Source organism: Carex rostrata, chromosome 24, assembly GCF_964058835.1.
Source record: "Carex rostrata chromosome 24, lpCarRost1.2, whole genome shotgun sequence".
NCBI classification, from domain to species: domain Eukaryota; kingdom Viridiplantae; phylum Streptophyta; class Magnoliopsida; order Poales; family Cyperaceae; genus Carex; species Carex rostrata.
In genome coordinates this window covers 1,565,048-1,588,579 of record NC_135941.1, presented here as the reverse complement: position 1 = coordinate 1,588,579, position 23,532 = coordinate 1,565,048, and the positions used below count along the sequence as shown (strand labels likewise).

The 23,532-nt window shown below is 33.1% G+C and overlaps 3 protein-coding genes, 2 long non-coding RNA genes and 1 pseudogene across 11 annotated transcripts in view; 3 read left to right on the top strand and 3 right to left on the bottom strand.

Annotated features, from left to right (window-relative positions):
* LOC144575441 (uncharacterized) overlaps positions 1 to 23,532 on the bottom strand; it is a 27,703-nt gene extending 4,171 nt beyond the window's left edge. Inside the window, exons 1-2 of the long non-coding RNA XR_013518445.1 lie at positions 23,378 to 23,532; positions 8,542 to 8,647 (exon numbers count right to left, since the gene is read on the bottom strand). This is a non-coding gene — a long non-coding RNA (uncharacterized LOC144575441). The remainder of the gene's footprint in view (positions 1 to 8,541; positions 8,648 to 23,377) is intronic.
* LOC144575437 (cell number regulator 10-like) lies at positions 6,235 to 8,122 on the top strand. Its single transcript, XM_078325585.1, has 4 exons — positions 6,235 to 6,475; positions 6,570 to 6,641; positions 6,755 to 6,967; positions 7,978 to 8,122. Exons 1-4 carry the CDS (start codon positions 6,328 to 6,330, stop codon positions 8,058 to 8,060), a joined length of 516 nt encoding a protein of 171 aa, XP_078181711.1. The 5' UTR covers positions 6,235 to 6,327; the 3' UTR covers positions 8,061 to 8,122.
* LOC144575603 (E3 ubiquitin-protein ligase UPL7-like) lies at positions 9,603 to 12,517 on the top strand. Of its 5 annotated transcripts, none has more exons than XM_078325804.1 (5): positions 9,603 to 9,831; positions 10,065 to 10,161; positions 11,168 to 11,275; positions 11,546 to 11,662; positions 12,196 to 12,517. In XM_078325804.1, the coding sequence occupies exons 2-5, from the start codon at positions 10,150 to 10,152 to the stop codon at positions 12,253 to 12,255; spliced, it is 297 nt and encodes a 98-aa protein (XP_078181930.1). In that variant the 5' UTR covers positions 9,603 to 9,831; positions 10,065 to 10,149; the 3' UTR covers positions 12,256 to 12,517. The 5 variants fall into 5 exon arrangements, 4 of the variants coding, with proteins under 4 accessions (XP_078181930.1, XP_078181929.1, XP_078181931.1 ...); XM_078325803.1 differs by having other exon boundaries at positions 12,193 to 12,517; XM_078325805.1 differs by having other exon boundaries at positions 12,170 to 12,517.
* Positions 12,985 to 14,358, bottom strand: LOC144575917 (uncharacterized). Its single transcript, XR_013518560.1, has 3 exons — positions 13,602 to 14,358; positions 13,446 to 13,522; positions 12,985 to 13,344 (listed from the first exon to the last, which is right to left on the bottom strand). It is a non-coding gene; the product is annotated as an uncharacterized LOC144575917 (long non-coding RNA).
* On the bottom strand, positions 15,356 to 17,165 carry LOC144575981 (chaperone protein dnaJ 49 pseudogene; annotated as a pseudogene). Its single transcript, XR_013518574.1, has 4 exons — positions 17,159 to 17,165; positions 16,580 to 16,896; positions 16,042 to 16,549; positions 15,356 to 15,578 (listed from the first exon to the last, which is right to left on the bottom strand). The product of XR_013518574.1 is annotated as a chaperone protein dnaJ 49 pseudogene (transcript).
* The window catches only part of LOC144575438 (protein PLANT CADMIUM RESISTANCE 3-like), a 36,847-nt gene continuing 32,080 nt past the window's right edge, over positions 18,766 to 23,532 (top strand). The window contains exons 1-4 of one of the 2 annotated variants that reach the window (XM_078325587.1): positions 18,841 to 19,066; positions 19,198 to 19,269; positions 22,259 to 22,471; positions 22,865 to 23,072. In XM_078325587.1, the coding sequence (XP_078181713.1) occupies positions 18,919 to 19,066; positions 19,198 to 19,269; positions 22,259 to 22,471; positions 22,865 to 22,941 (510 nt within the window). In that variant the 5' untranslated portion in view covers positions 18,841 to 18,918 and the 3' untranslated portion in view covers positions 22,942 to 23,072. Of the gene's footprint in view, positions 19,067 to 19,197; positions 19,270 to 22,258; positions 22,472 to 22,864; positions 23,073 to 23,532 lie in introns of those variants that run through there. The other variant, XM_078325586.1, reaches the window with a different exon arrangement.

Genomic DNA, 23,532 nt, shown 5'->3' with positions numbered 1-23,532 from the left:
AACTTTTTTGAAGTTACATTTTTCTTTTAAAATCTTAATTTTCTAATGCAAGAAAATTTGATCATATACAGTGGAGCATAAGAAATGGTAAACATTTTGACTCCTTCTATAAAATATAATTACGTGTATGTTTTGTCTTAAAAAGTATTTAGCTAATGTCAATCAATATTTATATATCGATTTATTTATTTTATATGATTTTTCTAATGAAAATAAAAATACAGTTAATATCTTCAAATAAAAGATGCTCTTATGAACGTAATTAAAAAAAAAACTTACTATAATCTTTAGATGAAAGCTACCAACACAATGCAGAGGCCGATATGTAAAAACACAATATTGTGATGGAGCTTGATTTTCAGCTATAAATGGTGAAAATGGAAGAGTGAATTGGAGAAGCAAAACTTGAGAAGGGAGTGAATTGGATACGCTTGGGAGAATTGATTTTCAGCTAACATAATGCTCTATGTCTTATATAGACGGATTATGTCGGTGCGTGCACAGAAACAAAAGGTGAAAGTGCTATCATATACTGCACCATTTCTAACTTCTAATGCACCATTTCTAACTTCTAATGATGTGAATTGTCGGTGGAAATGGACTTTATTGGGAAAAAAAAATCAAGACCGAATGCTGTATTCGGTCTGGAGGCATATACCGCACCATCCGCTACACAGGAAATTGGAAAAAGTTGAAAAAATAGTTGAGACCGAGTGCTCGATTCGGTCTGGAGAAAAGGGTAAATTGGAGACCGAATGGAGCACTCGGTCCTTCTGGTTTTTCAAAAAAACAAAGTAATCATGCTGGTTCCGGAAGAATTGATTTATTCATTATGGTTTATAAAAAAATTTCCAATCAGAGACTCATAAAAAATAAAAAATAAAATCAATAAGAGGTCACCAATCCTAGATTCTGATGTGGCATAATCCTGTGGCACTGGTGTGCCATTTCGCTATTCTCATGTGGCATAACCCCTTGTAGTTTACCCAGTTCAGAATTGAGTATATATTCGGACCGTCCGATTAGAATCCCGGCCAATCCTACCCGAGGTGGAATGCACGAAGTCATTTTAATTTTCCAGCCAAGTCTGATCGGACGGTCCAGATTTATTGGAAAAGATAGCAATCGTAGTACTTTTAATTGGTCTACGGTTCACAATTCACATTGATTTTAACTGGGTTTAGTGGTCTAGGACTGGAGCCCGAAATTACTCTAAAGTTGTAAACAGACATGTATAATAAATTCTTTGGGCCTGTTAATCGAAGCTAAGGAGGCTAGCAGCCTAGGACTATATCATTAGCGAAATAAAAAAAATGGAAAGGAGTTCATTAATGGAGCACCCAAGGAAGGTGCACATGATGAATTGGACGGGAAAGTTGGATGGTGCTGGGCCACCTGGAATCTTCTCTTTTACAGGCGGCTTGGAAACTTTGACTGCCGAGTAAGCCCAATCAATAGAAATACATATATATTTTTCAAGAACTATTAACTCAAAATCTTAACTCTTAAACCATGCTTCGCTGGAAGTGCATGTGATGAATTGCATGATACAGCTGGCTAAATTCAAATAATGGAGGAATTTTGTCTATTTCGTTCTCCTTCCGTGATTCTAAATTTCTGTTGGATTCTTGTATTTTTTTTCTCCTTCAATTTTTATTTTAATTCGAAATTGTTCTTCAACATGTAGAATCAATCGGAGAGAAATTTAGTATGATATATTCGTATTATAATATGATTATTATTTATGTTGTTGGTCATCTTAAACAATTTCAGCAGTCCAAATAATTGTTGCCTTTGCTTAAATTTCAACGGTTTTCTGTGGCATGCATACTTAATAAAATTCAGCATTTAATAAAAAAAATTAGCATCTAAAAAAGATTGTGCATCACAAATGCATTTAATTATTTCCTTTCATGCACACTTGAAGATATTAATAAATCTACATATATATATGAATTAAAAAAATGTGAGATATTAAATATTTAAAGAATAAGGTAAATTGGATATTGAACTGTAAAATATTTGTTTGAAGGTCAACTCACCAAACTATTTAATATTCACAAAAAAATTCTTCTATTTAAATTTCGAACCTGCAACTTCTTATACAGAACATTGTCTTAGTCATTGGACTAAAAACTGATTCCCCTAATAACACTAATTAATTACTTTAAAAAGTTCAACGAGGAGTTTGTTTATTAATCGGATCGGTATCAATCAAGGAACGGGTCTAATGTCTCTTTCAGAGTGATTGTTGGAATGTTTAACACGATAGCATCCCATGTGCTCTTCAACTTCTTCTTTTTTTTTTTAAAACTCTTCAACTTTAGTTAATTTTTTTATTTCTCCACTGGCATTTCAATTTTTGAAATATACCTCTTGAGAGCATGATCCTTAATTATTTTTTTATTTCTCCACTGGCATTTCAATTTTTGAAATATACCTCTTGAGAGCATGATCCTTAATTAATTAGGGGTGAAAACGGTATGGATAATATCCCATCCGTATTCGATATGTATTTGAGAACTTAGATATAGATATCCGATATTCGAATATTCATGTGGATAAGAATACTGGTATGATTTTACATTTTAATTATCCGGATTCGGTCCGAATAGTAGATATATAACATATATTTTAATATATATTATGAAAAATTTATGTTATTCACCATTATAATTCGATAAATATTTTGAACTTTAATATTTTTTATATTATTTTAATAAATATCCGGTCTAATCTGGACCTATATCTATATCCGTCTGATATCTGCTCTGTACCCGTATCCAGAAAATAAAAATAAAAAGAATATGATTTTTACCCCTAGATCTTAATATGGATATGATTTTATCACTATCCGCTCCGCTTTCGCCTCTAGATCTTAATTATTTTTTACTCTTGGCATGATTCTTATTTTTTACTCAAAAATAAAATAAAATATACATCTCAACTCTTAAAGTTTTTTCTTATTAATTACCCTTCCTGATAACACATATTAGGTGACTCCTAAATAACATATGACTAATTCATAATATATTTTTAATTAAGAATCATAATGGCATCAAAGAATAATTCATGCATAAGTAAACTTAAATCCAACCACAATTTGCATCAGAAATAGTTGATCGTTCGATGCTGTATCCATATTTCATACTTATTGAGCTTAGAAGTACCGATATAAACTCCAACTTAACAACAAGTATATATGTTGGGTCTGACAACAAAAAAAATGAACAATTAGTCACAGTCGAGAACCAGCATTTAGTACAGTGGCAAAAACATGTCTTTTATATGAGAAGTTATGAGTTTGAAATTCAAATGAGAAAAATCAGAAATAAAAAGTCTTGAGTGATGAGTTGACTCCATTACTCATTTCAAAAACAAATAGTCACTGTCTGCGCGCACACAAGAGAAAAAAATCAGAAATGAAACTCAAAGAAAGGAAGGAGATAAGTATAGAAAATAGAGAAAAGGTTATCATCCACACTATTATGTCCACAGTTTGTCCACAGTATTATCCAGTTCCAATTTAACTGCCGAACTCTAATGACTTCCAACTTCCTTTTTAATAAAATTTCCCGATATGATTTTCTCTCTCTATTTTATTTAAAATAAATTACCGATCTTCTTCTTCTTTTGTAAAAATAAAAAATTATGATCTCCTCCAGATCTCTCTGCTCCCTCCGCTTTGTCCTCTTCCCTCTCCTCTCCTCTCAACTTCGTTCTCTTTACTTGCGCTCAAGACAAGTTTCTTCTCTAGTAGCTTCGATCTCGCCTTCCACGATCCCACTTCTCCTCTCCTCATGAACCCTCCCCTTCTGATGAGATCGGCTTCAGCTCGCTCAGAAAAGGAGACATTGTGGTCACAGGAAGGGTCGTGGCCGCTATTAGAGACTCAGGCACATTTCGGGTCGGATCCACGTCTATGTATTTGCAAGAGGTGAGATCCACAATTGAGGTAGCGAGGAAGTTGTTACGCGTGTCAGATGGACTAATGCCTGGGCCTGAACTTCAATTTAATCTCTCTAGACTCCTATACCATGCTCGACAGGTATTCTTTTCAATTTTTGAAATTAATGTTTTTTTTTAACCAGTTATGTATTCTTATTTATTTTATTATTTATGCTTTTATAGGAATCAACAATTCTGAAGCCCCAAGGGTTATGATTATTTCAGATATAGGAATCAACAATTCATGTCACTTGTACTGTACGTCTCTTATACGAACTATCTCTTGCTATTTATTGAATTTGTCTAAAAAAGTTCCATTTATTTTCTTGCTATTTATCGAATTAGTTATTATTTTCTTGCAACGAAATCATAATTGTTGTTTTTTTTGTATTTACCTTCTCTGATTCATTTTTCCTTTGCAATATCGATTTTAATTGAGATTACTGACTCGATCTCGTTTTTTATACATGATCGCAATGGAACCTTCAATCGTGGAGCGCGATCGAATAGAAGTTGTTTTTGTTGAAGAGCACAGCAAAATTCAAATCTAGTAAGTTATTTCTGTTGAATTTGTTGCTTTCGTTGTATGCAGTAGCAGATCTAGCATTTCAAATGAAATCTGGGGTAAAGAGATGATAGATAGGCGATATGGAGTATTGATCTCTTAATTTTACTGTATTGCCCCGTTAATTTTACAGTATTCATTTTGTGAAAATAAATGATAGAGAGGCGATATAGAGTATCAATCTGTTAATTTTACAGTATTGCCTTGTTAATTTTACAGTATTCATCTTTGTCATTTTACAGTATTCATCTTGTAGAAATCTGAAAGAAAGAAATGATAGAGAGGCGATATGGAGTATTGATCTGTTAATTTTATAGTATTGGCTCGTTAATTTTACAGTATTCATCTTGTGAAAATCTGGAGGAAAGAGATGATAGAAAAGCGATATGGAGTATTGATTTGTTAATTTTACAGTATTCATCTTGTAATTTTACAGTATTCATCTTGTGAAAATATGGAGGAAAAAGATGATAGAGAGGCTTCTTACTCATCTGAATAATGAACACAAGAGGTTTTTAATATAAAAGTTATTTGTCCATAGTTTTTTGTTGCTATTATGCTATTCTGAATGTAAAAGTTATTTGTCTATAGTTATTTGTCCATAGTTTTTTTTTTGCAATTTTACAGTATACATGATTCTTTGTAGGTTGTAGTTTAAACTGAAATGTAGCATTTGTTATATTTTATCTTACAGTATAGATGGTATTATTTTATGGTTTAGTTTTAGAAATTTTACAGTATACAAGATTCAATTGGAAATTTACAGTATTATTTGAAAATTTTACAGTATACAAGATTCAATTTGACAGTATGCAAGATTCAATTGAAAATTCTAATGTATACAAGTTTTAATTTTTACAGTATACAAGATTCAATTAAAAATTCTATTGTATACAAGATTCAATTTTACAGTTCTGCTGGTTCAATTTTACAGTATACAAGATTCAATTGTAAATTTTACTGTGTAGAAGATTCAATTTTACAGTAAACAAGATTCAATTGAAAATTTTACAGTATATAAGATTCAATTTTACAGTATACAAGATTTAATTTTACAGTATACAAGATTCAACCCAGTGCGGACGTTAATAATTAACTCTAACTGCCAATAACCGCTAATAACTAACTCTAACTGCCAATAACTTTCTATAACTGTAATTTCTGAAAGTACAGTTTGAAAGTACATTTATTTTGTCCTGTTGTGCAAGTTGCAATCTTTTTCTAACTATCATGGGACCACTTCAAATAGTTGCTGGATGTTTTGTGATTAACTAATATATTTTATGTGATATATTGTATAATTATACAGCATATAGAAGTAATTTTACAGTATTCACGCAAGTCAAAGCTGTGGATAAATGGTGGACAAAAGGCTGTGGACAATTAGACGCCTCCTAAAGGGCATATAATAAATTATTAAGTCAATGGCTCGGTCGTTAGGAATTTACTCGCTGGCTTCCAAAAAAAACTATTGACCGCCTAATTTCGTAGCTATTAGCACTTTAAGTAAGAAGATAGTGACAGAAAACGACATAGACTTTTATATAATCCAATCAAAATTTACCATCAACTGGTGGGTGCTTCAGTCATCGGTCAATTTAACAATTAATAGCCCTACAACATTTGTTTAGTGGAGATCACCAGAGACGCGTATATCGATCCTATTCTTTGCTTCTATTATATAATGATGATGGTGCCTCCATTGAAGCACTACATCTAATACAATTTTCATATCCTCATTTCCATCTCTTCCTTTAGATTGCACTTAAAAGAAACCATTACAAGGCACAAAGAGCCTTAACTCATTAATTGCTATGTATCCCCCAAAGCAAGAGACCTATCCAAACCAGCCAAATGCGCCTCCGGTGATGGGTGCTCCATTTTATCCGGCATCAATGCAGAATGTGACTCCTCAAGCATGGTCGAGCGGGTTATGTGACTGTGGCAATGACTGCGGAACTTGTATGTAATTCTTGTGCTTACCAATTTACTAATTTGTTCTATCAAATTGGTTTTATTGTCAGATGTAATACTAACAATAGTATTGTATTTGAAGGTTGCTTGACATGGTGCTGCCCGTGCATTACTTTTGGCCGAATTGCCGAGATAGTCGACCAAGGAACGTCATGTAAGCTTAATTTCTCCTTTTCACCTCTGACAAAAATTAATTTATATTTGTAATATATAAGCATAACTTTATATAAATACTCATGAAGTTGTTGTTCATTGTGTGACATGTAGCATGCGGTACAAGCGGAGCAATATACGGTCTTCTTATGTATTTGACGGGCTGTCAATGGATCTACTCGTGTGCGTACCGATCCAAGTTAAGAGCGCAATATTCTCTAGTTGAGGACCCTTGCAATGATTGCCTCGTCCACTGGTGCTGCCAATCCTGTGCTCTGTGCCAAGAGTATCGCGAGCTCCAAAACCGTGGCTTTGACATGGCACTCGGTCTCTCTCTTTCTCTGACACACACACACACACACCAGCTATAAAAAGTGTTATGAAATAAATATATATTACGTTAGTTTATATAGTAGTATGGCACTGGTAGTAGAGGCCATTTTGGGATAACACTCTGATCTATTCTGCTTGATTGAATCCAAAATGGTTTGATATCTTCTTGGAGAGGTGGTATTATGCATAATGCCAATTAAGCGAGTACAAACGGTAGCAGAGGGCTTTGGTGAGACATTAGACACAAAATAGACCTCCAGTAAGTACAGCCCAGCCGTCTGATTATCAGATTTAATTTTGATTAATGGATGTGATGATGGATCCAAGAGTAAAGCTAGCATGTGCTATGCTCAACAAAAGAGTTTGGTGAGCATAAGCTTCAAAATCTATCGTATTGGCTTCGAACGATTAATTTAAACTGTTGAAACCGATCTATTTCACGAGTGATGTGTGTGCATGCAAAATTTTAATTTTTTTGAATTCATTTAGTATGAAGTCAAGATGTCAAAATTGATGAAAAATGAATGCGGAAGAATAACTTGTAAAACTTCATTTTACATCATTTTTTTACCGCTTGACTTTATACTAAATAAGTTCAAAATTTTCAAATTTTGCATCTACACGCATCACTCGTGAAGTATGTTGGTTTCAGCAATTTGAATTCATCATTTGAAATCAATCCGATATATTTTGAAGTTATGCTCACCAAATCTTTGAGTGAGCATAACACACACTAGTTTTGTTCTAGATCCAATAACCAAACATTCAACTTACTATTTCTCTCATTAGATTAGTATTAGGTTATATGGTTGTTTATTTTGTACCGTTTCCATATACAATTTTTACCATGCAATAAGTTTCACAATTTTATAGGATGAAATTAGTTAAGATGCATGCTCACAATTAGGAAGGAAAAAAAAATGAAAGTAAATTCAAAAGTATAGCATGTTTCTCATGTTGACAACAAGCTTGTTTACTTAATGCAATCATGTGTGTTGATGTAGGATGGCAAGGAAACATGGCAAGAAGGCAGCCAGGCATGGCTATGACCGCGCCTCCCCCCGTACAACACGGCATGATGCAGTAGAAGTTTCCAGCTCTTATGCCGTAGAAGTGTCCCGCTCTTATGCCGATCAAATGATGCAGTAGAAGTGTCCCGCTCTTATGTCTATTTTAAATTGATGATCTTATTTGTGAAATGAGATTGTTAATTTGTCTCTTCTATTATATTTTATTCTGTTTGGAGTGTGTGTGTTCTGTACTTTAATTCCAGTTTCAGAAACTTTACTTGAACGATGAGCTTGTTAATTAATTACTTGAAGAAACCTTCTCTTTTGTCTATCTCTACTCTGAATCTTTGATGCTGTGTTGTTGTTGTTAATGGAAACTGAAAACTAAAATAAAAGATAATATCGTTATTTCAGAAAAAAAATAATAATAATGTAATCAATTGCAGTTATATATTATAGCTCTGACTCCAATTCTTTCTCAAACAAAAAATAATAATATCATAATTCTGTACATTTACTAATATATCTAGTTCGGATATACTATATTAATAATGATACAATTTTTTTTTTACAAAAGTACGTGCCAATCCACTTATGGTGGGGCCATGCATTTTAGGACCAAAAGATGGAATTCGGGACCGCGTTGACAAAGTCAAGGTCCGACCTTTGGATTTAAAATAATATTCGGTCAGAGAATCATAAAAACAAAAAATCAATCAGAGAACACCAATCCTGATATCTTTAATTACTTGAGCAATAATGAATATACTTTTGCATAGAATAATTATAAATTTTGGTAGACAATATAATAACAAAGATCGTCTTTGCTTTACATTATTCTTTATATTATAGGAATTGACATACAAAAATGATAAACAAGGAAGATAGAAGTATTCTAATGACGATCAAAATGCATCTTTTGTTGTATTCTCTTTAATTTTCATTTTTTCAAAACAAAAAACTATCTCCTAACTAAAAGCGATTTGTAAGGAAGATAGAAGCTCTTATGCCGATGAATTGATATATATTTTTCTAGCAAGGAAAATGTCTATTTTATATTGATGATTTTATTTGTAAAATAAATTTATTGTTTATCTCTTCTATTCTATTTCTATTTGATTATGTTTGATGTGTTTGTGTTCTGTACATATCAGTTTCAGAAACTTGAACAATGAGCTTGTTCACTTGAACTATGTCGATCGGATTAGGGGTCGGATCCCCTCAGCCCCTCAAGTTTTAATTAACATTCCACGTGCTCTTCAACTTTTATTAAGGGGTTGTCTACAGTGCAGCATATTGATTTTTGCTGTAGTGCAGCAAAATCAAAATGAAATCTCAACCGTTGATTTTATCTGTTGAACGGTTCAGATTAGATATCTAAATGCATTTTATCTTGATTTTATCCGTCTACGTCTCCTTCTCCTCTCCTTCGCTTATCTCTCGTCCTTGCCGCCTCCACCATTGTCGATCGCCCAAGAGGAGACAGACCAAATCTTGAAAACGCAGATCGATCTCGATCAAGAGAGAGAACAAGAGAAATCGCAAATCGTAAATGCCGATCGGAGCTCTAGGATGCTGTCAATCCGATCGAGAGATCAAGATCGATCTCAGCTCCTCCTCCTCCCTAGCCTCTTCCTTCACCATGCTATTCTTTCGAGCAGCCAGCAGCGGAGTCGGAGGATGGATGGCAAATGTTGTGCAACACTTCTCTGGGAAGAGGGCGGAGGGTGTGAGGCGGATAAACCATAAGGTGCCCAAAGAAGAGGCCGTCAAATCTCCAAAGGCCTCTTGCAGATCGTCAACGATCACGCCCCCCTCACTGTCTCTAACACCTGGAACTGTGTCAAGGTAGGTACTTCAATCTTCAATTTCATTCACTCACAACACTATTTTCATTTTGGGCTCACAGATACTTTCTTGAGCTACTTTAATTATTCAAATAAGATATAATTGAACTACAACAAAGATCGGCTTCTCATTTCATTTATCTGTTACTGTTAATTTCACGTCTTTCAGTGTAACTTCCCACTTTTGATTCTTAAATTAACTAGGTTGCTTCTAAAAATTTGAACAAAATGCAGAAATTAGTGGAAACAAAAGTTGCTTGGCCGTTACAGCTTTCTTGATGAATTGTCAACTCTTGATTCTGAGCTCTATAGAAACCTCATGCACCTTAAGGTAAAATCTTCTTCTGATAGTTTCTGTAAATTAATAAAACTGAACCAAGTGTTCTCCGTATTAGTTAGCAGCTGACAATTCTCATATTTGCAGCAGTATAAAAAAATGAGAGTTGATGTTGCCTGTCAATTACTCAATTTGCCAGGAAAAGAAGAAAAAGGAAAACTGATTGTTCATTAAGTCTATTGTAAACTGAGCAAATTTTGACCAAATTACCATTGAATTCTGTAAATTAACAATTGAACCAACTCATAACCAGTTCAGACAGAGTTACGACCTAACATTTATAACTGCATGGTTTGGTTTTATTAATGACTAGCATAAAAAGGACTTAATAGTTAGGGTCAAGGTTGTCAACATTTTTGACCGAGTATAGATATATTTGTTTGAATGCTGGTTGCAAATATCCTGAAATAATTGGTTGTTTGTGTTGAGTGTGCGAAACATCAGGTGTTGCTTGTACACTAAAAATTGGTGGCAGTGGCACTTTGCAAAAAAGCTTTAAAACTGTATTTGAAAATTTTTGTGTGTTGAATTTAGATATAAATATCCTATTAGATGTTAGATCAATTTGCCTTGGATATATGGAACTGAGGTTTTAAAAAATTGTTATGAAACAGCATTTTGATGGTGATTCATCAGAGCTTTGTCTAGATTTTACAGTCACTGAAGTGCTATGTGGTAGAATGATTGTTCATGAACTTAGGTCTGGTGGTAAAAATATTTCTGTGACAAGCGAAAACATGTTGTAGTATGTCCATGCTATGGCCGACTTCAAGCTAAACCGCCAGGTTAAAATGTCATTCAAAATTTGAAATAACATAAAGGATGATAAAAGAACAACTGTCACACTGAAATATTTTATTTCATATCACCTTCTTGGTTGAGTTTATTTAATGCTAATGAATTTAATCAGGTAATTTGCATGTTCTCGTTGCTTTGAACCTAATATTTGTTTTCTGTTCTCTCTTTTCAATTTTTACTGAACCTCAAATGTTATATCTAGTTACTCTCTGGAGGAAAGAAAGATTTTGATGTGGCCGATTTGCAAAGCAACACAAAGTACATTGGGGGTTATTCCGAGTCAAGTCACACAGTTAAACAATTTTGGGAGGTAACTTATGGAACTATGGATTTTTTTAATTTTTGTTAAGCAAAACATCTGTTTTTTTGCAATGTTGGCTGAAGTTATAAATTTTTTACAATCTGTATTCTACCCATTTATAAGGCCAATTATACACAAACCAAATGCAAGTAAAGAAAAAGAACAGGAAGTTCTCTAAGGCATTGGACTATGAAATGCCTAGATTCAAGTAGCAAAATACTGGTACGGTACTGGCATCTTGATGATAACTCTGAATCGATTTAATATTTATTTTTTCAGGTTATAAAGGGTTTCAACCCCAAGGAAAGATGCTTGCTTCTAAAATTCGTCACAAGCTGCTCCCGGGCCCCATTACTAGGTTTCAAGTACTTGCAGCCCTCTTTCGCCATTCATAAGGTATTAATTTTCATTTCAGCTCTACAAGAACTAGTCATTCTAACATTTTAACCCAGCCATTTTTGCTGATGTTACTGTCCATGTCAGCAAAAACAAAGTCCAACTCAGCAAAATTTACCCTCGTAGCAGAAATAGTTTTCCACACCATCATACATAGGTTTTTGGTTGAATTAAACTAATTGGAGCCAATTGAAAGTTCAACTGCTTGAGGAGGACAAATCATATTACAGTGACCAATTTATGGTACGTCGAACTATAGGCTCATCCAAAGAAGTTCCCCCTATTCTGACCGACAGTTTAATTATTCAATAAGTTTTGTGTTGTTTTCTTTGCTTAAATTATTTTGCTAGGTGGCATGTGAGGTGCCTCTTTGGGCCACAATAGGGGGGCAGGATGTTTACTGTGAAAAATAAACTCTTGGAGTATAGATATGTATAGGTGTTATTGTCAGACTTGTAACCCGTGATTTTTACCTTTCCATTTATTGTCTGACATCTTGTTAAGTAGTTTCTCATCTGACCTCTGTTAAGAAGGCTATGGAGCTTTGCATGGACGCTTGCTTAAAACTTGCTGGTATCATGAGATATGTTTGAAAGAATCTGCCAACTTATCAGACTAGTTATTATGCCTTTTAATTTCTTAATTTTTTGTGTAACTTTTCAGTCCTTTTTTAGCTTCTATATTTACTGGTAGTTAAGATAACCAATTGATATTGTTTTTCTCGTTATTGACCTGTAGTGGTTTTCTTTACAATCTTTACTGTAGGCAATTACTAATCTGTTCAATTGTAATTTATTTTCATTTAGAGTACTCTGTATAATTGTGTTGTTTGATGCAATATTTTACTAGAAGAAACTTTCACCATGTTTGATGTAATCTTTGCACCTGGGGTTTGCTATTTAGTTTGGATTATGAGAGTTTTTTTGTTAGGCTCACAACAAAAAGTTGTATGTACTGTGATACATTGTCACAACACCAGACAGGCATATGTTGATAGAATCATAGAAATAAACAATATAATATCAAACACAACATAAAGGTAAAGAAAATGAAAATCATCCAGTTTAAAATAATAATCAGTACTCCACAATAACAACATAAATTCGAACCACATCTCAGGGACAAATTCTTATTATTCTAGTGGGTATTGGTCTATTACCTTACTTGTCACATGCACGAATGTCAGGACATGAATAAAAAAAAAAACCACAGTTACTGCATATTTCATTAATTAATAAAGTAGCAGCAGTTACATATGGTACTAATTCCCATTATATAACAGTAAATTCCTCTATTTTGGTCTCAGCTAAAACCATCGACAAAAATTTATAAATAAGTTGATAAACTTCAATTCTAGATAAAACCAACATTTAACTTATGTACTATTGTTGTGATCCGAAAAACAACTCCATATTATGTTCTAAAATTCTTGAGAATCATCTAACTACAACGAAACATAAATGAAAAGTAACACATAGTAAACATAAATTATCATCCTAAACTAAACACAAACTGAAAACTAACAAAAAGCTTTAAAATCCAACTACTACTAGAATGAATTACTAATTTTCTTCCGATAAGCGAATAATATCGTCTCTTGCTTGTTGCACTTCCTCTATCACGTTTAATTCAGAAAAGATTAACTCAGCAGCCAACTTATTTCGAAATAAATCCACATCGGCCTACAAAGTAAGCAACACAAGTTAAAGTTTTCATAACTTCGAATTATACTGGCATTTAAAGAACATACTCGTTGAAAAAAAGAAAAAAAGAAAAAAAAAACCTGTGAAAATGGTATTTTTAATGTTATCTCCATCCCAAAGCTGCATATATTTCAAACAAAAAAGGCCACATGATGTCCTGATGGATACGATCACAAATATGAGGTATTTACAATCAAGTTAATTTAAAAAATTGAAATATAATTTGTTAATCATACCCATCATCTTGTTTTGGAATGTTGTTGATTATTCTGATAGGCCATCTTAATATATTTTGTAGTTCACCTTCAAATCTTTTTCCTTGAAAATTTGAACCCAAACACGTTTGAATTCCGTAGAGTTGTGCAATAAAATAATATGTTATAGATTTGCAAACAAAGTTATCATAGTAAGAACCTTTTTAATGGAAATTACTATTGTCCATTACCAAATTTTGTCTCCGCTTCATATTTCGTAGGATCACCTTTGCCTTTCATAGAATCTAATATTTGAAATTCTTTTCTTCTAAAATTTAATACACCGGTGTACTAATGAGCATTAGCCCTGTTGATAGGGAAAAATATCTTCACAAAGAAGATTGTCAGACTACAATAATTAAAAAGTTGGAAAAAAATGTAGAATTTGAATCAAGAATAAAAGATGTTACCATTTCGCATGGACGATATATTTCCCCCGCCCTTGCAATTCTCTTCCACGTATTATCTGTTTTGAAGTCCTTCCAATATGAATTGCCATGTTCCTTCAACCAAGAAACCACCAGTGTATCTATCATATGTATGTGTGGTCTCTTATTTTTCCCCTCACTCATAATCATCATGTAGCAATTAATAATCTGGTAGGTTAAAATGTTTGCAAATGAATAAGATATGTTATTTTACTTCAAAAATTAGAATAAAAGGTATATTAAACTTACATCATCTATTAGCCAATTATCGATGATATTTGCCTTGTCTTGAGAAGTAAGAGACACCATTTGTCTTGCAGTCAATGTGATAAAATCAAGATAATATACCTTGTCTTGAGAAGAGACCATTTGTCTTGCGAGTTTGATTATTAAGACAATCCCTAACAATCGAGAGAGAAACAATTGTTTCTGGCTAATTTTTATTTATCAATTATTTTAGGTTACTTTTTATTTATCAATTGTTTCATGCTACTTTTTATTTCCTCAGTAGTTTAATTAGGATCTTATTTGCAGGAGAAACTATGTCGAGATATTGTTTTAGGAATTCGTATTATTCACCTAAGGTAATAGACTATTTGTGTTTAGATCTGGACCGTTTAATCAGAATTTGCACGACTATTAAAGTCCAAGATTCTGATCGGACGGTTAATAGAATTTGTGTTACCTCAGAGTAATGACTTGATGTTGGTAAGGGGGAAAGAAATTAAGAGAAGCAGAAAACAGTTTATAGGAAGAAAAAAAGAGAGGAAAGAACGCCGCGTATTCAGTGCATACAAATTTGTGAAGTAAAATGAAGCGGGTCATTTTGATGGGGTTTCATAATCCGCAACAGGAGATAAGAGGAGGTCGGTAGCTAAAAGAAAAATTCCAGGAAATATTTTTGTAGGTTCGGTCATGAACTAACTTTATTATTTCTAAATTTTTGTATACATCTTAAAATGTATACTCATTTATTATATCAATATACAAACGAGTTGTGTGAATTGACATATAATTTTTTTCTAAGCTGTATAATCAATTCTTTTCTTATGAGGTATTTTAGACTGTATAACATAAACCTATCCATGTTATCTAACATGATTCTGTCAAACAAAATAATGTATTATTTAGGAATTTCCTGAAAATTAAAGGCGCTAGATATTTTCCAGTATTTTGCTTTCCCGGAAAGCCAATGAGCAAAGCAATGAAAACAAGGGACTGCTGGTTACCAGTATTTTTCTGTACCTGTTTTAGAACCATTCCGTACCAGGCATGTCTATGGCTGATGCAATCTCGCACAGATAAAAATTGTGGAGGTGCGAACACGTTACCGTATTATATCATAAAGAGGTAACTATAATAACATTTCAAAAAAGGAAAATTCCAGAAAATAAAATACAAAAAGAAAAGGAAAAGAAGGAAAGTAGGATCTTCTCGCACCATGATGTATAGAGGTATTAAATTTTCGGAGCATTGTAAAGCACTTGTTTGCAGCGAGCAAAGAGAAGAATCCGGTATCGATATCAGAACCCTGCATAGAAAAAATGATGTATCCAAATGAGAATGACAAATATATATGTAATAAAATAAATTTAATTTAGTAATGTTAAATACGGATCATGGTGTGAAATCATACTACCAGGGTCCATTGCCCGTAAAAAAACTTTACGTATCAGTACTGTCAGACTGACTGGTACGGGTCAAGAAGTTGACTAACATCCTACTCCTAACCATGGTTTCCTATAACTTGCTATATAAAAACCTACTGTCAGATTCCAGAAGTTGACTAACATCCTACTGTCAGATTGACTGGTACGGGGCAAGAATTTGACTAACATCCTACTGTCAGATTGACTGATACGGGCCAAGAAGTTGACTAGTACGGTTGACTTACTACTAACTAAATTACAGATCAGAGCAGTCTCGAGCAGTCTATACTGTACAGGTCCTACACATCACCCCAGAAAGAGAGAGAGAGAAGCACTCAGTCGTACCAGTACTGATACCTCAAGCGGTACCAAAGCTCTTAAGCTTATCACAATAAGGTGTGGGATACCCACTATTCGAAAACCGTCGCTGCATTTCCCTCTGACAATACTGCCCCAATAAACTCCTGTAATCCCGCAAAATAGTCCTTTCCAAATTCACTCTCACATCTCCCCCTTTAGGAAACCTCTGTCCAAAATCCTCCCTCTTCACAAAAAATTCGACCCCACGATCCTCCGTGGCCTTCGCTATGTGGTATGCATGTGACTTCTGGAGCAAGTACTCCGGTTCCATGAATGGTAAAGATGCTACAATGAAGAAGAACATGATGCACCCGAGTAATATCACGAGTAAAAAACTTGGTGCATCGACAATATTAGGGTTAGGGTTAGGGTTAGGATTAGGGGTAGTGTTGTAATTTCTCTGTGTATGCTGGTATCTCCTATGATGAACGCCTCCTCTCTGAGAGCCAAAGAAAAGTGTTCTGAAAATTTCATCTGGGTCTAAATCATCAAATTAGTCATCCCGGGCATTTCTCCCCGGTCATCTCCTTGCACAATTATCATTTTGGAGGGTATAACTGTAATTTTCACTACCAGTCTGATCATAATTCATCCTTGATTGCTCATTACTGAGGCAATTGAATGCCTTAGAAACTGATTTAAACGCCTCTTCATCCCCTGGTGCTTTGTTCTTGTCAGGATGAATTTTCAGACATAATTTCCTATAAGCCCTTTCGATTTCTTCAGCACTGGAACTCTTTTCCACTCCGAGAATTGCATAATAGTCCTTGTTCTTTCTAATTTCACGAATCACTCTGACATGCTCTTCAGTGTAGTTAATTGAAGTCTCTGGTTGAATGCCTTAGAAACTGATTTAAATGCCTCTTCAGCCCCTGGTGCTTTGTTCTTTCTGATTTCACGATATCAATATTTTTACCCGATTGTAACACAGAGCAGCTAATTATTATAGATAGAAAAGAGGAATGATTATAAATTTGCACTAAACCGGAAAAGAAAAGAAAAAAAAAAACAGAGAAAAGCTGATTTAAGATTTTGACAGCAGTTTTTAATTCATGCAATGCACAAACGATAGAGTTAACACAGCGCTGCATATGATCCGTACGCTGCATGAATCAAAAAATGCTCTGTCAATATCTATACCAGATTGTAACAGACAATATCGATTAAAATCTTATCTAGTGCAAAAGGTAGCTAGCCCACCTTTTTTTTCTAAGTACAGCAACTAAATTAAAGCCTCATTACTAAATTCACATATAAACCTTGATTTTACCCAATTACTAAATTCTCTTGTGTGAGGCACCTACTTGAGAAAAAAAATAACAAATTTAAATTGCCTAGATCAACTGTCAATCCTCAAGTAGCTGCTTTAATTCAACTTTGCATATGCACAGATCAGAAAAATTTTAGAAATCCCAAATCTCTACCAACTAACCCTAATTTGAAGGAACGCAAGTGCCCCAGTTTACTGGAGTTGAATTTTGTGGTCTCGTGAATAGGTTTCTAAGTGTAAAACTAAATTGAAGGAAAAATTGCATAGAATAATAACAAAAATGTGTATCTGAAGTAGTGCTAGAGGCATCGACTCGATGGATTGATGAATCGAATATTTACCTGAGAGAGAAAGAAAGAGGAGAAGAGAAGAGAAGACTTAAGAGCAAGAAATTGCGCTGGAGGGGGGCGCCAAAAATTGCGCTGGAGGCTTGCTTGGGTGCTCAGGAGTGGGAGAGAGGCGTCGTGAGGTTCTTGGGGTGCTCGACAATGGTCACGGCGGAGGCGGCAAGGAAGAGAGAGAAGCGGGGGAGAGGAGCAGGAGACGTAGACGGGAGGGTATGAAAATAAGAAATTTACTTACTATTTTACCCTTCCGAAAAAAATTTCGGAATAAATTAACACGAGATTAAAGTATTTAGCATCTGAACCGTTCAATAAATAAAATTAACGATTATGATTGCATTTTGATTTTGCTGCACTACAGTCAAAATCACTTTGCTGCACTGTAGACAAGCCTTATTAATTAACATCCCACGTGCTCTTCAACTTTTATTAATTAACATCACACGTGCTCTTCAACTTTTATTTCTTGACATTTCAATTTTTAAAACATACCTCTTGATGTTATGATCCTTATTTTTTTACTAAGAAATATATATATAGAAAGAGTGAACTACGGTGAATTGCGAACTACTTCCGGTTAACACATTTAAGGGGCTATTTCATAATTCTCTTAAAAACCTCGAAATTACATATTTCTCTCCTCTAAAATTCATAATATCATATTTATCTTTCTATATTTCAAAAACTCACAAATTTACCTGATTTATTAATCTTTTATACTAGAAGTCATTTTAAATTTATAAAGTATCCATTTTACTCTTTACTAAAAAATCAAAATATGTAACTTGTTTAATAAAAATATGTAATTTGGAGGTTTTTGAGGGGCATACAAGAAATTTCCCATAAATTAAAATGCTGAAGGAGAAATATGAAAATCAACAGTAATTGAAGGGCATATAAGAAATTAATAAGTCAATGGAATCGGTCATTAGGAAATTACCAGTTAGCTTCCCAAACAAACTATTGACTACTTAATTTCGTAGATAAGATAGTGTCAGAAAATTTGTCATCAAAGGGTGCTTCAGCACATGGGTCAATTTAATACCCCTTTAACATTCTGTGGGGAGACTGGGAACGCGTATATCCTCTTCCTTGCTTCTACATAATTTACCACAACAATTAAATTTTTCATATCCTTATTTTCTTCTATCTATCTATCTATCTATCTATCTATCTATCTCAAGTCTTTGTTTAGATTGCACTTAGAAACCATTAATTACAAGGCACAAAGAGCCTTAAGTCATTGCTATGTATCCCCCAAAGCATGAGACCTATCATTACCAGCCAATTGCGCCTCCGGCGATTGGGGTTCCAGTATATCCAGCATCAATGGAGAGTGTAGTTCCTCAAGCATGGTCCAGCGGGTTATGTGACTGTGGCAATGACTGTGGAACCTGTATGTAATTCTTGTGCTTACATTTTTTGTTTTTGTTTTTTGAAGAGTGCTTACAATTTATTGATTTGTTTTATGAATAGATTTGATTGTTAGTTTGTAATATTGATTAAGAAGAGTATTTGAATTTGAAGGTTGCTCCACATGCTTATGCCCGTGCATTACTTTTGGCCGGATTGCAGAGATAGTCGACCAAGGAACGACATGTAAGCTTTCTCTACCTCTGACAAAAATTAATTCTATTCTTTGTAAATAAGCAAGGTAGACTACAAGAGTTTTAGGGGTGTTATTGTACTTTTGTCAGTTCAACCCCCATGATTTCAAATTTTTTAATCATGTATGGTTAGTGTATTAATGGTCGGGCGGGTACGGGTACCCCGGGTATACCCGGGCACGGGTACGGGTATGTCTCGGGTACGGGTATGACGGGTACTAGGGTATACGGGTACGGGTATGTCGGGTATTTTTTTCAAAAACCATACCCTACCCGTCCTATACCCGTACCCGTGTACCCTTGACGGGTAGGGCGGGTACGGATTTTTTTTTTTTCTGATTTTTTTGTTGGTTTTTTTTTTTGCTGTTTTTTTTTCTGGTTTTTTTGTTGGTTTTTTTTTTTTTGCTGTTTTTTTTCTGATTTTTTTTTTGCTGTTTTTTTTTAACAGTGTCGTATAAATGTTATTACGTATTTATAATTCAACTTTTAAAATATGAATAATTCAATATCAAATAGTGTGTATATATATACATAAAATTATCAAGTCACATTTTTATAATTCCTAAATAATTAAAATTTGTAACTTATATATATAAATTATTCTTGCCAAAATTTGTATGTTTAGTCGGCTAAGTACAAATGTATTTATTTATTTCTTTACACGAGTCATTTTATTTTTAAATTCTCATTCTAATTATTATTGCAAAATCAGATCCGTCTCGTTCTCCCCTTTCCGAAAAGTCGAAGAACGCGTGAATCCGACACTCGTAGCCAAAGTTATAGATGTTTGAAGTTTTTTCTTATGGTAGAACTTTGAAAATTCATAACTAATTGTAGAAAAATCCAAATAAATTGAAATTTATGTCAATTCTGTGTAATTTTTAATGTTATAATAAAAAGTGTTATGCAATTCTAGTGTATCACATTTGTGTCAATTAGTGATATTTGACAAATTATTTAGTTTCACTAAAACTAATATTTGAGTTTATTTTTGTTATCTTTTTTCTTCTACTCTTAAACTCAACATTTTGATTACTTAATTTGAAAATTGTCAAATATCACTTAATATTTAATCAAAAAAATTCAAAACAAAATATTAGCAAAATAATTAATTTCCATTATTGAAGAGAGCAAAGACAGAGATTCAGGCATAAAAGTGATTTTTTCATTTGAGAATTAGAATATTAAACTATTTTCAGATTAGGACAATTGATTTTGTCTAAAAGAACTATTTTATAGATCAAAAGTTGATCAATTTCTAATATATTTTTTAATTTTAGGATATTTTTTTTATGTTTTTTTTAACAGTGTCGTATAAATATTATTACGTGTTTATAATTCGACTTTTAAAATCTGAATAGTTCAATACTTCAATATCAAATAGTGTATATATATATATACACATAAAATTATCAAGTCACATCTTTATAATTCCTAAATAAATAAAATTTGTAACTTATATATAAAAATTATTCTTGCAAAAATTTGTATGTTTATTCGGCTAAGTACAAATGTGTTTATTTATTTCTTTACACGAGTCATTTTATTTTATTTTCAAATTCTCATTCTAACTATATAGTTTCATAATTTATTTATATCTTGAAATTTTTAGTTTACATTTTAAATTGATAATATATTTTGTAAACGTTCATTTATTTTTAATAGGTAAAATAAAATATAAATAAAAAATATCTTAAATCAATTACTTTAAAACAATAAAATATGAAATAAAAATCTAACCTATTTAAAATAAATCTAACATTTTTAAAAATAAATCTAACCTATTCAACATAAATCTAACATATTCAAAAATAGGTCTAACATTTTCAAAAATAAATCTAATCTATTTAAAAATAAATCTAACATTTTTAAAATAAAATCTAATGTAACATATTCACAAAAATAAATCTAACATCTTTTTTTAACCTATTAAAAATAAATCCGAATTTCAAAAATAAAATCTAACCTATTAAAAACAAATCTAATTACTTCACATATTCAAAAACATAAATTAAAAAACCAATTTTTTTAACCTATTAAAAATGAATCTAACATATAAAATAAAAAAACAGAAATAAAAAAACAGAATTTAAAAAACAGAATTTAAAACAGAATTTAAAAAACAGAAATAAAAAAAACAGAAATTAAAAAACAGAAATTAAAAAACAGAAATTAAAAAACAGAATTTAAAAAACAAAATTTAAAAAACAGAAATTAAAACAGAATTTAAAAAACAGAATTTAAAAAACAGAAATAAAAAAACAGAAATTGAAAAACAGAATTTAAAAAACAGAATTTAAAAAACAGAAATTTAAACAGAATTTAAAAAACAGAAATTAAAAAACAAAAATAAAAAAACAGATTTAAAAAACAGAATTTAAAAAACAGAAAAAAAAAATAGAATTTAAATGGGTTGGGGGGGATTATGAAAATTTTGAAATTTTGAATTTAAACGGGTACGGGTACCCGGGTAGGGTACAACGGGTAAACGGGTACGGGCACGGGCACGACGGGCACGGGTATGGTCGGGTACGGGTATAATTCGGTCCGGGTATGGTCGGGTTTTTGCCCAAAAAACGGTGACCGGCCCGTTTTTTGCCCGTACCCGTGTACCCGTTTACCCGACCTATACCCGAGCTCGGGCACGGGTACACGGGCGGGCAGGGCAGGCATGCCCTAGGCGGGCAAAATTAATCCTCTATGTATGGTGAAATTTAATTTAATTTTCATTTTTTTTTCTTGGTTTACGCCCCCCTCCCCTCCCATCATAAATTATCACATGTGTGTTTATAGTCTAGTGGTCAGAATCTCAATTTATTATTGCAGAGACTTAAGTTCAAATTCCGGTGATGCATTATGCATTTTAAATTTTAGCCCCTCCCCGCCCCCAATAATTCAAATTTTCTAGTTCTGCCCCTGATTATGTAAGCATAACTTTATTCAAGTACTCATGAAGTTGTTGTTGATTGTATGACATGCAGCATGCGCTACAAGCGGAGCAATATACGGACTTCTTATGTATTTGACGGGCTGTCAATGGATCTACTCGTGTGCATACCGATCCAAGTTAAGAGCGCAATATTCTCTAGTTGAGGACCCTTGCAACGATTGCATCGTCCACTGGTGCTGCCAAGCCTGTGCTCTGAGCCAAGAGTATCGCGAGCTCCAAAACCGTGGCTTCGACATGTCACTCGGTCTCTCTCTTTCTCTGACACAAACACACACACCAGCTAACAATAATTGTTAATTTGTTATCAAACAAATATATAAATTACATTGAAAGAAATATATATTACAATGCCAATTAAGCAAGTACAAATGGTAGCAGAGGGCTTCAGATTTAGTTTTAATTAATGGATGCGATAACAGATCCGATAATCAACCATCCAACTTCTATTTTTCTCATTAGATTAGGTTATATGGTTGTTTATTTTGTACTGTTTCCAAATACAATATTTACCCTTCAACATGTTTCTTCACAAGATGAAATTAACTTAGATGCATACTCACAATTAGGAAAGAAAAAAAAAATGGAAGGATAATCAAAACTCAAAAGTATAACATGCTTCTCATGTGTATTTATGTAGGATGGCAAGGAAACATTGCAAGGCAGCCAGCCGTGGCTATGACCGCGCCTCCTGTACAAATGGGCATGATGCAGTAGAAGGGTCCCGCTCTTATGCTGATGAATTGATATATATTTTTCTAGCAAGGAAAATGTCTATTTTAAATTGATGATTTTATATGTCAAATAAGTTTGCTGTTTATCTCTTCTATTATATTTCTATTTGATTATGTTTGGTGTGTTTGTGTTCTGTACATATCAGTCTCAGAAACTTGAACAATGAGGTTGTTTACTTGAGCTATGTTGATCATGGAAACAGAAAACTAGAATAAAAGATAATATCATTAATTAGTATGTATATTTGCTTATATATCTAATTTCGGATATACTATATTAATAATGAAAACTAGAATAAAAGATAATATCATTAGTCCACTTATGATGGGGCCATGCATGTTTAAGACCAAGAGATGGAATGCATGTTTAAGACCAAGAGATGGAATTTAGGACCACGTTGACAAAGTCAAGGTCCGACCTATGGATTTGAAACTCAATCAGAGACTCATAAAAAATAAAAAATAAAATCAATAAGAGATCACCAATCCTAGATTCTGATGTGGCATAATCCTGTGGCACTGGTGTGCCATTTCGCTATTCTCATGTGGCATAACCCCTTGTAGTTTACCCAGT